The sequence below is a fragment of the Lissotriton vulgaris genome, chromosome 10 (assembly GCF_964263255.1).
Source record: "Lissotriton vulgaris chromosome 10, aLisVul1.2, whole genome shotgun sequence".
Taxonomy (NCBI): Eukaryota; Metazoa; Chordata; class Amphibia; order Caudata; family Salamandridae; genus Lissotriton; species Lissotriton vulgaris.
In genome coordinates, this window is record NC_141698.1 from 259,376,796 (window position 1) to 259,389,733 (window position 12,938).

General features: G+C 41.1%; 1 protein-coding gene across 1 annotated transcript in view; it reads right to left on the reverse strand.

The window, feature by feature from the left end:
- Nucleotides 1-498: 498 nt before the first annotated feature.
- Nucleotides 499-12,938, reverse strand: part of LOC147685073 (aurora kinase B-A-like) — a 122,766-nt gene continuing 110,326 nt past the window's right edge. The window contains 1 exon segment of the mRNA XM_086940954.1: nt 499-848. Coding sequence (XP_086797080.1) covers nt 678-848 — 171 coding nt within the window. The 3' untranslated portion in view covers nt 499-677.

Here is a 12,938-nt window from a genome sequence, read left to right on the forward strand (position 1 = left end):
AACATCTATATATGTAGGAATAGCCTTCCTTAAATAGTCCATGCAAACTAGCTGTCCTTGACCCCAGGTATGAGATATGGGGCCTTTACAGGGGGATTGTGCTGTGACCTGGGAGGTGCACATGGTCTTATTGAGGGATATTGTAAGGGAGCAGAATCCAAGCAACATCCTATGTACAACACCAATGCTTCCGAAAGGCTTGTGATGTACCCTCTGATAACAAGGATTCAGAAACCTGGGCTGAAGAAAACATTATTTTGCTTCATATTTCATTGAAATGGACAATAAAGTTAGTTATAAAACCATCCTAGCCCCCATATAAAACGTGTTGAACTGCTGAAAATAGGATGGGGGCATTGGGAAGTCTTGGGCATCAAAGCACAATCCTAGGAACCCCACCAGTACTGATAAACTAGAATCAGAACCTAGAATGAGACCAGCTCAACTTCCAAATGAAAGGCCCAAAACGAAATCAGTAACTTTCCTCAAAACAAAGACCCCCTTTATTAAATTGTTTATTAATATCTTCAATTATATAAATGAGATTTTTTTTACAAATGGACTAACGGACACAAAACAGACACCTGACAACAAATATAGGAAGTTAAATATTGGTTTAAAAAACACAAGGCATCCGCTTATTTACAAATCCTGCCAACAATAGTCATGGCTCGTTCTTATGGCTTGGCAGCGTACACGGGAGGCAGCACGCGGCGGGAATTCGCCTTGACCCATGGGTGTTCGAGAACACTTTTCAGCGGTAATCTCTGGGCAGGATTGTGGCGCAACAGTCTGGATATCAAATCTTTGGCACCTTCTGAAACGAAGGGTGGGAAATTAAGATCCACCTGTGAAAATATAGAAAAGTCAGACAATTAAGCAATGATTACACAGTCACCTAGAACTAATATTTGGGCAGAAAATAAGATAGCCCACAGTCCTTACAATTGTGCTAATCTCATAATACGCTCTAAATTTGATCAGCACAACAAAACCAATAACCGTATAACTTATAATCAGTATAAAAAAATGATTCTCCGTACACATGTTCCTTAAAACAAAGTAAAAATATAGCACAGCAGGTCACCTCACAAAATACCCTTTTGCTTTGGGCTTCCTTTGCTTAAGAAAGGGTATCCATAACACCATCTGTGCCCACTCTACTCAATACTATCAACTAGCGAGGCTAGGAAACATGCAAAGTAAGTACCACAAATTTAGTTCCTGCTTTTCAGTAAATGTTTTACCTAGACTGTTAAACAGCCCAAGCACAACTCCCACCTTTTAATAACACAAACTGGCAGAAGCACTTACATTTTAAAGGCAGGTTTAATAACCACATACTGGAAAATAATGTAGCCCATAAAGGTTAGTAATCTCTGTACTGAACAGCAGATTTTTCAAACTCAGGAAAATAAATACAAACTTACAAGGAGGGTAGAAGAAGCCTGAATGTTTGCAGAAAAAGTGGCGCTAGAAACTCAATATGTATCAAGTATGGAGAAAGGATAGATATGAATGGGTACAAAAACGAAAAGAGGGCATTTTCAAAGCACACAGATGTACCAAAACAGTTAAATCTACACCAGGCTTTTTTAATAAGTAGCATGTGAGCTAGTAGTAGTTCTCCATCTATCACCAAGTAGCTCTATGTTCAGCCTTCTAAATTAGAGGCTTTTGCTTGGTCAAATTAACATGTATTCCAAAATTTAAGTGTAAATTCCCAAGGTTACCTTAGGAATTTTTTTTTTGAATTTCCAAAATATAAAGTGGATATTTGAATATTAAATCATGTGGTGCTGGGGAGTATTATTACTCATAACCTTGGTGCCAGGGGCTTTGCAACTAGGGCAGTTTTGCATTACCCCCGTGTAGGCATACCAGATGGATCTAGGCCTTATTTGCATTACTACTGGAGCCCTGTCTGATGCACTGATGCGATCACGGCTTACAGTCTTGCTGTAGGGTGTCCACTAGTGTAATCTTGTCCGATGTGGTCTCCATACAACACTTAGTAGCTCGGGATGATTTTCATTGAACATAAGTAGCTCTTAATACAGAAAAGCTGGAGAACGGTCTACACAAGATGCGCATTTTGAGTGCAGCTAAATCAGCTGGCCAAGGATTATGGAATTGAGTGGGATATGTGGAACAAACATTGTTTCAGACAAATGAAGCAACTTGCATTTTTTCATCTGATATTAAACCGCCAACAATTCTACAACACATTATCAGAGCAGGGAGAAGAACTCCCCAAATGTACTGTGACAGAAATAAGCCTATGCATATGGCTATATAAATGCATGTAAGAAGGTCAATGAGAAATGCTCCAGGTTTATTTAAAATATTTGCTTCAGACTTATGCCTAAAACGGCAATGTGGTGAAAACTCCCCTGCGCCGCTTTATACCTAGCAGTCAGGCTGAGCCTTGAGGATATCATAAGAGTCAAACAGTGGAAGTTGCTCTACTGAGTGTCTAGGTAAGACTGCCCAGACACTGGGAGTAAATAGGCTCAGTACCACTGAAGCAATATCAATTTAAAAAACATGCGGAGCAGGGAGCCTCACAGGAGGCCCCCATTGGTGGAGCTGAAAAAGAGAAATCCCCTCTGGACTGGACTGTGTTGGGGAGGTCAGTGACATGGACCTTGCCTTCTACTGGAAGGAAAACATCCCTCAGAGCATAGCACAGTGAGTTCATAAAATGAATCAACTATTTGCAAACTATATGGTAAGCTAAGGCATGATCTCAAAGGAAATTCAGGAGGATATGCAGCCCCTTCGCACATGTAGTGCACAGAGTACCTAATTTACACTGCCTAGACTGCAAACACCCTGCTTCCTAAGGGCATGTTTGCATCTGCGCCCATGTCAGTAATACAGAGGGCGCAGAAAGAAAAATATCCCCTCATTTGCAAAAGCCACACCTCCCACGCAAATGAGTGAACACCCTCTCTTGATAGCACTATATGTGCACCAGTGCCATCTGCATTGCAGAAGGGGCTGCACAAGCATCCGTGACCCATTCTGTAATACCAAAGTGCCTTGAGAGTGCAAACTCCCATTGCATCCCAGAACACTGCTGTAAAATGGCCCCTGATAATCATAGATAAAATTGCTACTAATATTCAAAGGCAATTAATGGTGTGATGAAAAGTGAACACCTTGAGATGGTCCACCCCGACAAATACCGAATTGGTATTTTTTTTAAAAACAACAAAACACATTTCCAGGAGCCCAAACAATATTTCCTTGATCGTAGTATTTGAGGTCACTTGGTTTTAATTACCACTATGGCGTTCAGAAGAGACCATCTGAAAAAGCTGGGTTGACCCTGGGAGAAATGTTTGCACTCAAAAAATTAAACGTCTGGGCATTTTGTCAAGCTCGAAGATTGCTACCCTGTGTTGAGCAAGGCGATTCACCTTGAAATAGGGCTGAGCTCATTGCACGTTAAACGCGACGTTGCATATATTAATTTCATTGCATCCTTGAGAAAATAGCTAGTCTAGCAAAACAGTATTTAAAAGATGTGTTAAAACTAGAGTTGTTACGCCTGTAAAAGTTGCAATATGCACAACACATTAAGACACTAGCTACAAATACAGTCATTTTGAATAGGTAAGTCATAAGGCAATACATTGAGACCTCATTCAATGGGGATAGAAAGTGTTTTAAATCAAAAAGTAGGTTATCACATTTTTTTGAAGATTAAAAAAAAAATGATTTGCGGATTTGCTAAAATGTCCCCAATCACTCATTTTGTTGCTATGTGTTATTTTTACAATTAGGTGTGTATAATATGAATATTAATAGAGGTATTACTTTTGATTTTTGCCTGTGCCAACATTTGGATTCCTCACAACCTTGCACACAGCACATTGTACTGGCCGAAATGAAAAACTTTTGAACGTGCACTCAAACATGGATGCCTGTCACGTTTCAGCAAGCTAAGCAACCACGTATAACAAAAGACTACACTCACAGGTACATATTAGTGCCGTACTACAAATATATGTTAACATATGCCTGTATTTAAGGGAATCGTATCCTGTATTTTATCTCTTTATGCGGTCCACCTGCTCAGCTGTTGCCTAGAATTAATGAAAGGCAGCATGGAGAGTCTCACAAGAAGCACCATTTTCAGTATTTTTCCGCTTTTAAAAATACAGACGGGGTCACCAAACAGAGTACAGTGCATTTCCTGTTTTGTGTGACCTTTATAAACACCTACGCGTTGCCTATCTAAAACCATTATTTAAAAAACGGGCAACTACAACGGTTAATTTGGCAATGAGGTTACTGTTTTCCTTAGATGATCCCGATATTTGTTGTCGCACAGCCATGTTTATTCTGAAATCTGTGGCCGCAAGGAATAGTATGGTTTTTTAATTATTCTGTTTTATTGTATCACTGTTGTACCAAATTGGTCTTTTTAATTCCTAATGATTTATCCCATGAATAATTATGGGGTACCCCCCATTCGAGTTTTATATTATGAATGTATATGTATTGTATGCTTTTACGATTGTTTTTAATAATCGAATAAAGCTTTGAAACTTGGAAATACAGACAGAAAAAACATTGTTTTCTGTCTGTACTCACCTGTAAAAATTTGTAAAAACGGAAGCCTTAATTATAAAGTGGGGAGATTCGTTAAAAGGAGTAGTACTGTATGGTGACAGAGGGATGGTAACACAATTGCTGGTGCTTTGAGAATCCATGCTCCAGCCCCAAGGTTACCGACTAGCCATCAAAAGAGCTTGCTGATCGTGGGCATTGGCAAAGCGCTCTGTGTACCAGAGATTCAGCAGGTTTGGCTTGAGATGAATTGACAGTTACTGCAACAGAAGACTAGCAGGGGGTGCTGCTAGTCTGGATGTGCCAACACTGACTGAGCTCTCCCTGTTCCCAAATTAAAAGCGCACAGCAAATCTAAACTGAGAAGATTTCGCAGACCAATTTTTTTTTCCCTTTAAACATAGCGTAAATTTGGTCGAAATGCCTTAAAGTGCTTCACGTGAGCATGAGGTTCCATTACTCAAGAGAAGACTTTCAGGAACGGTAAGATTAAGAAATTAGCTAGAATCACAGGATGTATTAGTCAACGCCGGGACTCGGAACCACCAAGTTCCGAAGTCGGCAGCTCTGCACATTAGCCTACGTCTTTCACGATGCTGCGTGTCCTGGTGCTGCAAGTCGGGGAGTAGTGAGCACTGGCTGAGCTTTGCAGTGTACTAGACGCAGAGATGATGGCTATAAGGATGCATCGCATAGACTCGTCCACAAGTCATAGGTTTAGGTGCCCAATGGGAGGATGAGGATAGCTCTGTTCTTAAAATGGAGCAGCGGCGCTCCGATTGAATAAAAAGGCATTCATTACAAGTTCGCAGCACCAAACAGAAGCAACACAACAGAGAGGGAGGTGGGCGGGCGAGCAGACACCTTCAGTGTTGAGCTGATTTTCATTACCACGCTTCCTTTTAATTGCCACACACGGACCTACAATTCAGGAGTTACTGGCATAAAGCTTCCAACTCCAGCGCTAGTACATTCATTTAAACGAGTGAACCCTATTTTTAAAGCATAAATATTTGTACGCGAGGACAGTCTGATATAGGACTGCCGATAGCACACAATCACCTGCATGAAAGCACGAAGCGGCGCTACATGCAACAGGTGTCCAAATTGTGACGAGAGAAAATCGCCCAAAATAAACAGACCCAGACACTTTTTTCCAATAGCAAAAAATGCCACTTATTTTAGATCAGGTAAACTCAAATTCAGGCAATTCATCAACAATTTAGTAAAATTGGCCCAAAACCTTTAAAATTCTCATTCGTTTAAAATATTTGCATTTCTGACCGAAACCATCAACCATATGGTGTAACCATTCCTTCAAACCATGTGTTATATAGCCCTTCATTTGATACCGTTACCTCTTTCCCCTTTCTTTTTCCCAACTGGAGGATGGGTAAGCCCGCTCCAGACTTACCCACCCCAAAAACACCGCACCTGCGCTATAAAACACGCCTGAGAGCAACCTGCCTAACAGTGGCAAAATGGATAGATCAGTCAACAACAATATATATATATATATATATATATATATATATATATATATATATATATATATATATATATATATATATACACACACTGAAAAAAAAACCAGGTTTCACAACAGTTATAGTTAGGAATTAGCATTTAAAAAAAACCTATTAAATTCACTGAAAAAACCATAGGTTTGACACCAGTTATAGTTAGCTGGAAATTTTACTGACATAAAACCATTGAAATTCCCACATTATAGTTAGTTGGACTCACTGTAACTTGCGCGCCTGCAATGCACTGCTGATGACGTCACATATTAAATCACTCATGACATCACTGATGACACCATCCAGTGAATGTGTGTCTTTCTGAAAAACAAATATGTTTTATATATGTAAAGGTTGATGGAAGAATAAATGTTTAAATAAGTGTCTTAATGGATGTTTTTTTTAAAATTGATTGGTTAACTGGCTTAAGTGTATCTTAGGGAAAACATATATTAGTGAGTATTGTTTAAATATTTAAATGTTTGTATCAGTGTTTCACTTTGTCTATAAGTGGCTGCATGGGTTGGTGAGTAGCTACATGTGTGTATATGGGTTATTAGATTTTTTTTAGTATCAGTAGGAGTGTCTGTATGGTTTGGTTACTTAGCACATAGATGCATCAATGACCGACTCACTGTTTGTATGTGTTTTGAAGACCGCATATGTGCAGGACTGTATGGGTGGATGAGTGTGTATGTGTGTATGTTAGTGAGTGAATGACTCACTAGTGTCTTTATCAGTAACTACATATGTTTTAATCTAGAATATGTGAGTATTGATGTATATAAGTGAGTATATGTGAGAGTGAGAGATTGAAAGAGTTCTTGTTTAAATAGGTATGTGTTTCTATACATGATTGTTTAAGAGAGTAAGTATGTGTAAGTTTCCTTAGAAGTAAGGTGGTAGTGTGTGTATAGCTGTATATGCAAGTAAATGGATGTTCAATAGTTTATTTGCATGTGAGATTATGTGTGCGAGTAACTTTTGGATGACTGTCGGTGTGTAACAGTATGTATAGGTGTTTCACTGCATATGATGAGTGAATATATTGTATGAGTGACTATATAGAACTGTTGGTGAATGAGTGGATATGTATATAGATTGTGGTATTACTGAATTGGTTGTAACTGGTATGGGTATCTCTATTTTTTGAAAATTTTTGTTTCTATTTTTGAATATGTGTTTCAAGGGTTACATTACACTGAAAGGAGGTCTGTCACAAGGATGGTGTCATCAGTGATGTCATGAGTGATGTCACTGACCAAGTCATGAGTGATGTAATATGTGACGTCATCAGCAGTGCATTGCAGGCGCGCAAGTTATAGTGAGTCCAACTAACTAGAACGTGGGAATTTCAATTGTTTTAGGTCAGTAAAATTTCCAGCTAACTGGTGTCAAAACTGTTTTTTTCAGTGATTTTAATAGGTTTTTTTAAATGCTAATTCCTAACTATAACTGGTGTGAAACCTATGGTTTTTTTCAGTGAATTTCATAGGTTTTTTAAATGCTAATTCCTAACTATATAAGACCTGAAAGCCCACCAGGAATCTCCAGTATGCGCCAGGGGACTGCATTGCAGAGAGGTGTAATGAAGCCACGCCCCTTTTTACACCTCTCTGCAACGCAGCCCCCGTGCATGTTTGAAGAGGGGGAACTAATTCCCCTTGCATACTGGTGGCCCCTGGGTGCCAACTAGCCCACCTGGAACCTCCAGCATGCGCCAGGGGGCTGCATTGCAGAGGTGTAATGAGGCTATGCCCCTTGTTACACCTCTCTGCAACGCAGGCCACTGGCGCGTTTGCAGAGGGGGGACTAATTCCCCTTGCATACTGGGGGTCCCTGGGTCATATCTGCCCAAACACCGCTATTCCGAACGATTGAAAATGACTTTTCTTGAGAAACATTCGGATTTGGATTATCAAGTCCTATACTTTGGAATTTTTGAAAGACTGACTTTGAGGATGCTATAAATTACCCAAGTCTGCCCGAATTGTGTGGGTAAAATTGATACCTAGTCACTTTGAATAAGAATGTGCTTACGTCTCGTCTAACATTTGGAAGAAATATCTAGTTATATGACAACAGGATACCGACATAACTTGAAGGAAATAAGAATGCCCTGAAGAAGTTCTGTTGTACAGAACGAAACGTTTCGGCTGGCTGTGGTACATAAACTTAAGGAAAATAAAAGCATTTTAATATACACCAAGATTCAGCGCTTCAATAAGGACTAAGTGATATGATTTGATTGGACTTATTGTGCAAGTGGTGCTGTGCCAAACTTTGGAATATTCTCCACTACTCTCTACTACTTACTCTCTCCTACTCCACTACTCTCTACTACTTACTCTCTCCTACCCCACTACTCTCTACTACTTACTCTCTCCTACTCCACTACTCTCAAATACCTACTTACTCTCTCCTACTCCACTACTCTCAAATACCTACTTACTCTCAAATACCCACTCCACTACTCTCAAATACCTACTCAGTCTACTAGTCTCTCCTACTCCCTACTACTCTCAAATACCTACTCAGTCTACTAGTCTCTCTATAATTAATGAGGCTGCACCTATGCAGCTAAAAAGAGTCTCTACTAAAATCTCCAAACCATGGTACGACGGGAGTCTCAACGAGGATAGAAGAGACATGCGAATGGCAGAACGGACCTGGAGATCAGCTCCCTCCGCAATGCACCTAAAAGATCTGAAGAAAAAGAGAAACGCCTACTTCAGGAAAATAAAACGCTCAAAATCGGACTTCTTCAGCCTCCAACTCGACCAAGCAAAAAACCGCCCGAGAAAACAGTTTGAGCTAATCAAGTCACAATCCAAGGAGCAACCACAACCACTCAACACAGGACGTGAGGCACCCTCCTGTGAAGACTTCGCTGCTTTCTTTACCCAAAAAACTGACAAAATAAAAAGCGATCTCCTCACTGACGCAAGCCTCTACTCCAAACCCCAATGCCTAGCACCCACTGAACCAAAAAACAATGCTACATGGTCAACCTTTGGCACATACTCGGAAGAAGAAATTGGCAAATTACTCAGCACCTTGAAACCATCCAATCACCTCACGGTCCCCCTCCCTGCCTTCGCAGTAAAAGACTTTACCCCTTTGCTTCTCCCTCTCTGGACTAAAATCATCAACAGCTCTCTCCAACAAGGAAGCATACCTGACTCCCTCAAAGTTGGCCAGGTCACACCTCTACTAAAGAAACCAACAGCCGACCCCTCTGATCTCAACAATTACCGTCCCATCACCAATATCCCAACTCTCGCCAAACTGCTGGAAAAATGCGCCCAACTAAACGAGGGCGAGATCTATTGCATTTTCAATGCTTGTTTACTTTGGTTCCATCAAGAAGGCATTCAGATGTGTCACACATTTGCCATAAATTCTGAATGTTAGCACTCTAGTTGCTCATTAGATCACTGTAGTAAAGCTACTGTTTACCAGGGAAGTCTGCTGCTGGTATTCAAAGTACATGTTTCAGTCTGCATGTCAGAATTTTTTTAATGAAATAGAGGATTACAGAAGTCACTCAAAATGATCCCCAATTTTCCTTTCTGCAGCACTAATCATACTTTCTATGGCAAAATATACCCCCTCATTTTGTTCTTTTAAATGAAATGTTTTAAGAGTTACCACTTTATTCCAATCAAGATGGCTTCAGGTGTGCCATACCTTTGTAATAAGTAGGACTGTTAGCGCTCTAGTTGTTCTTTAGAACACTCTGGGACATTCTGTCATTGGGCTATACTTGGGCTACATCTGGGTGATATTTGGGCTACATTTGGGCTCTTTTGTGTCTGGTGGCCATCTTGGGAGACTGCATGTCATAATGTTTAATGAAATAGAAGAGGATTTGAGAAGTCACTCAAAATGTGCCCTAATTTTTCTTTCTGCAGCACTAATAATACTTTCTATGGCATAATATACCCCTTTTAAATTAAATGTTTTAAGAGTTACCACTTTATTCCCATCACGATGGCTTCAGGTGTGCTATACCTTTGTAATAAGTAGGAATGTTAGCGCTCTAGTTGTTCTTTAGAACACTCTAGGAGGCTGCAGTAGAACAAAAAGGAATCAACTGACAGTCTCTGTCCTTGTTGGATGTACATGTTTTACTGAGAATGTCAGACTTCATTCTCACTTGACTGAGAAAGATAATGTGAATTTACAGAAAAATGCTTTCAGTTTAGCTTCTAGATCCCCTTCCAAACCACTGTGGGAAAATCATGAGATATTAGTTTTCTTTCAAACATGATTCAAGATATCACAGCAGAAGGCTTTTTCACATGGTAAAATCACCTTAGAACACACCACAATTCCTAAAATGAGTATGGTACCATCAACAAATGATTTATAATGTAACTTAAGTCCTAAAACCCTCTATTAACTACAATGCTTTTTAATGAGGTGCCATCATGTATATTGGTCCCAAGATGGCTACCAACACTTCTTGGATGAAGTGCTGACAGCCAACCAGATCAGATGTGTGGTTAGGCTCCGCCCATATATATATATTTTTTTGAACCCAAATTACTCCAAATCCACTGGAGCACAAATCTTGAGTCATAGCAAAGGCACATCGGGCTACCAGTCCCTACAATTTTGCCAAGTTGTGAAAATCCATTCAGCCGTTCGGGCTAAAAGTGAGTCCAACCATCCTATGGAAATTAACATGGGGAAAAAACGTTTTGGGACCCCCCCTTTTATCTCGGCCCCGCTTGACGAATCCCCCCCAAACTTTCAGGGAAGGAGCGGAGCGCAGCGAGGCAAACTTAAGGAAAATTACAGGCAGATTCCTCAACCGGCGCCAAAGTTATTCCCATTAGAATGTTGCGGATTTCCTATAGAAAACAATCCTAACTATAACTACCTACTGGCGACCGCCAGTAGGTAAATATATATTAATTACCGACTGGCGGTCGCCAGTAGGTAGTTATAGTTGCCATTTCCCTATTGAAAATAATCCTAACATTCTATTGGGAATAACTTTGGCGCCGGTTGAGGAATCTGCCTGAAAATTTCCTCAAATTTGCCTCGAGGCGCTCCGGTCCTTCCCCAAAAGTCTGGGGGGGATTCGTCAAGCGGGGACCGAGATAAAAGGGGGGTCCCAAAACGTGTTTTCCCACATGCTAATTTCCATAGGGCGGTCGACCTCACTTTTAGCCCGAACGGCTGAATGGATTTCCACCAAACTTGGCAAAATTGTAGGGACTGGTAGCCCGATGTGCCTTTGCTATGTCTCAAGATACGTGCTCCAGTGGATTTTGAGTAATTTAGGTAAAAAAAAAAAGATATATAAGCGCGCCCCGGTACGCGAACCAGTGCGCTACTAGAGTTCGCGTGCAGAAACCTGATTGGATCTCGGGTGTCTGTAAACTTTCCAAACAGTCCGGAGCAGCCGCCATCTTGTGTCTGGGTAGGATCAAGACACAAGAGGTGACAAAAACAAAGGGGGAAATGACCATAAGGGGGCAGAGTAGACCCCCCGACCCCCTAGGTTTGATGTGTGGGCTATAAAAAGGGCCCCCGGGACAAAAACATTTTTTTTAAATTGCGCGGGGGGAGCGCCCGGTACGCGCACCGGGAAGCGTACCATGGGGGAAAAAAAAGAATGACCGTTTTTAAAAAATGTAGCCTTTTTTTTTTTTATAAATTGGAGGTAGTTCTAAAAAGAACTTTCTTTTCTTCTTTTTTTTTTTTTATTTTTTTAACATTTTGTACTTTTTTTGGCTTTTATGAACTTTTTTTATATTTTTTTGTTATTTTTTTGGGGAGAAACCAAAAAAAGTGAATTGAAAACGGCTCAACTGGAGCAAAAAAAATCATGAAAAAATTATGGATTTTTGGGGCATTTGTGGTTGTCACCAGCACGGTTGATGAGCGTTATGCTTTGCTCACCATAGGTGATGGTCTTACCACAAAAAATACAAGAGATCTTGTATTGCCCAAACTTTGGTTGAATGTTTGGGACCATCTCCCTTGTCTCTGGTCCCGATGGAGTGGGTTGCTTTCGTTTGGAGGTGCTGGGTGAAGATTGGGGAGGGTTGCTGGCCAGTTCTCACCTCTGCCGCAGCATAGTTGTTGGGATGCTTGCGCTGCATGTGCCGAATCATGGTATTGCCAAATGAATATTTCTTATTAGGGTTCCCCCTTGAAAGTTCAATGCCACAGATTCGGCAAGTCACCTTTGGCGCATTCACTTTCTTCTTGCCCTCTGGGATGGAAAAAAACTCCCATACAATGTGCTGCTTTGGCCTATATGGGGTGTTATCTTCTGGCAGCCAGCTCCTCCTCCCCCTCCCCCTCTTCCTCTTCATCTCCACCACTGTGGTGTTGGTCCTCTTGGTGGTGGTGGTGGTGCAGATGCTCCAGCTGCTGCTGCTACTGTAGCCATTTTAAAGTAAGAAATATTTGTCTCAGATCTCCAAACACGTCTTCCTCAGTCAAAGGACAAAGTCAGAATAAGGAAAAAAGGTGGGGGCTTTCATCATTTGAAGAAAAAAAAACTGTCCTGAACCAATGAAAAGTGTTATTTTCAGGTCACATGACCCAACGCTCTTACGCTACGCGCCCCCGAGGGAACGCCCCGGGGCGCGTCGGATGCTTACATTGCGCGATCGTATTCGCTCGAGTGCGCTTACGCGGTGCGTATCACGCGGACGCGGCTACGCGATACGTCACAATGTTTTCGTTCGCGGCAATAGCGCCAACAGGACGCTCACCGGTGCGCGCCGGAAAACTGCGCTTTCCCGTGCGCTCACCGGGAGCGCTCCAGGGCAAAAAAAAATAAAAATTGTGTTATATAAATATACAATATAG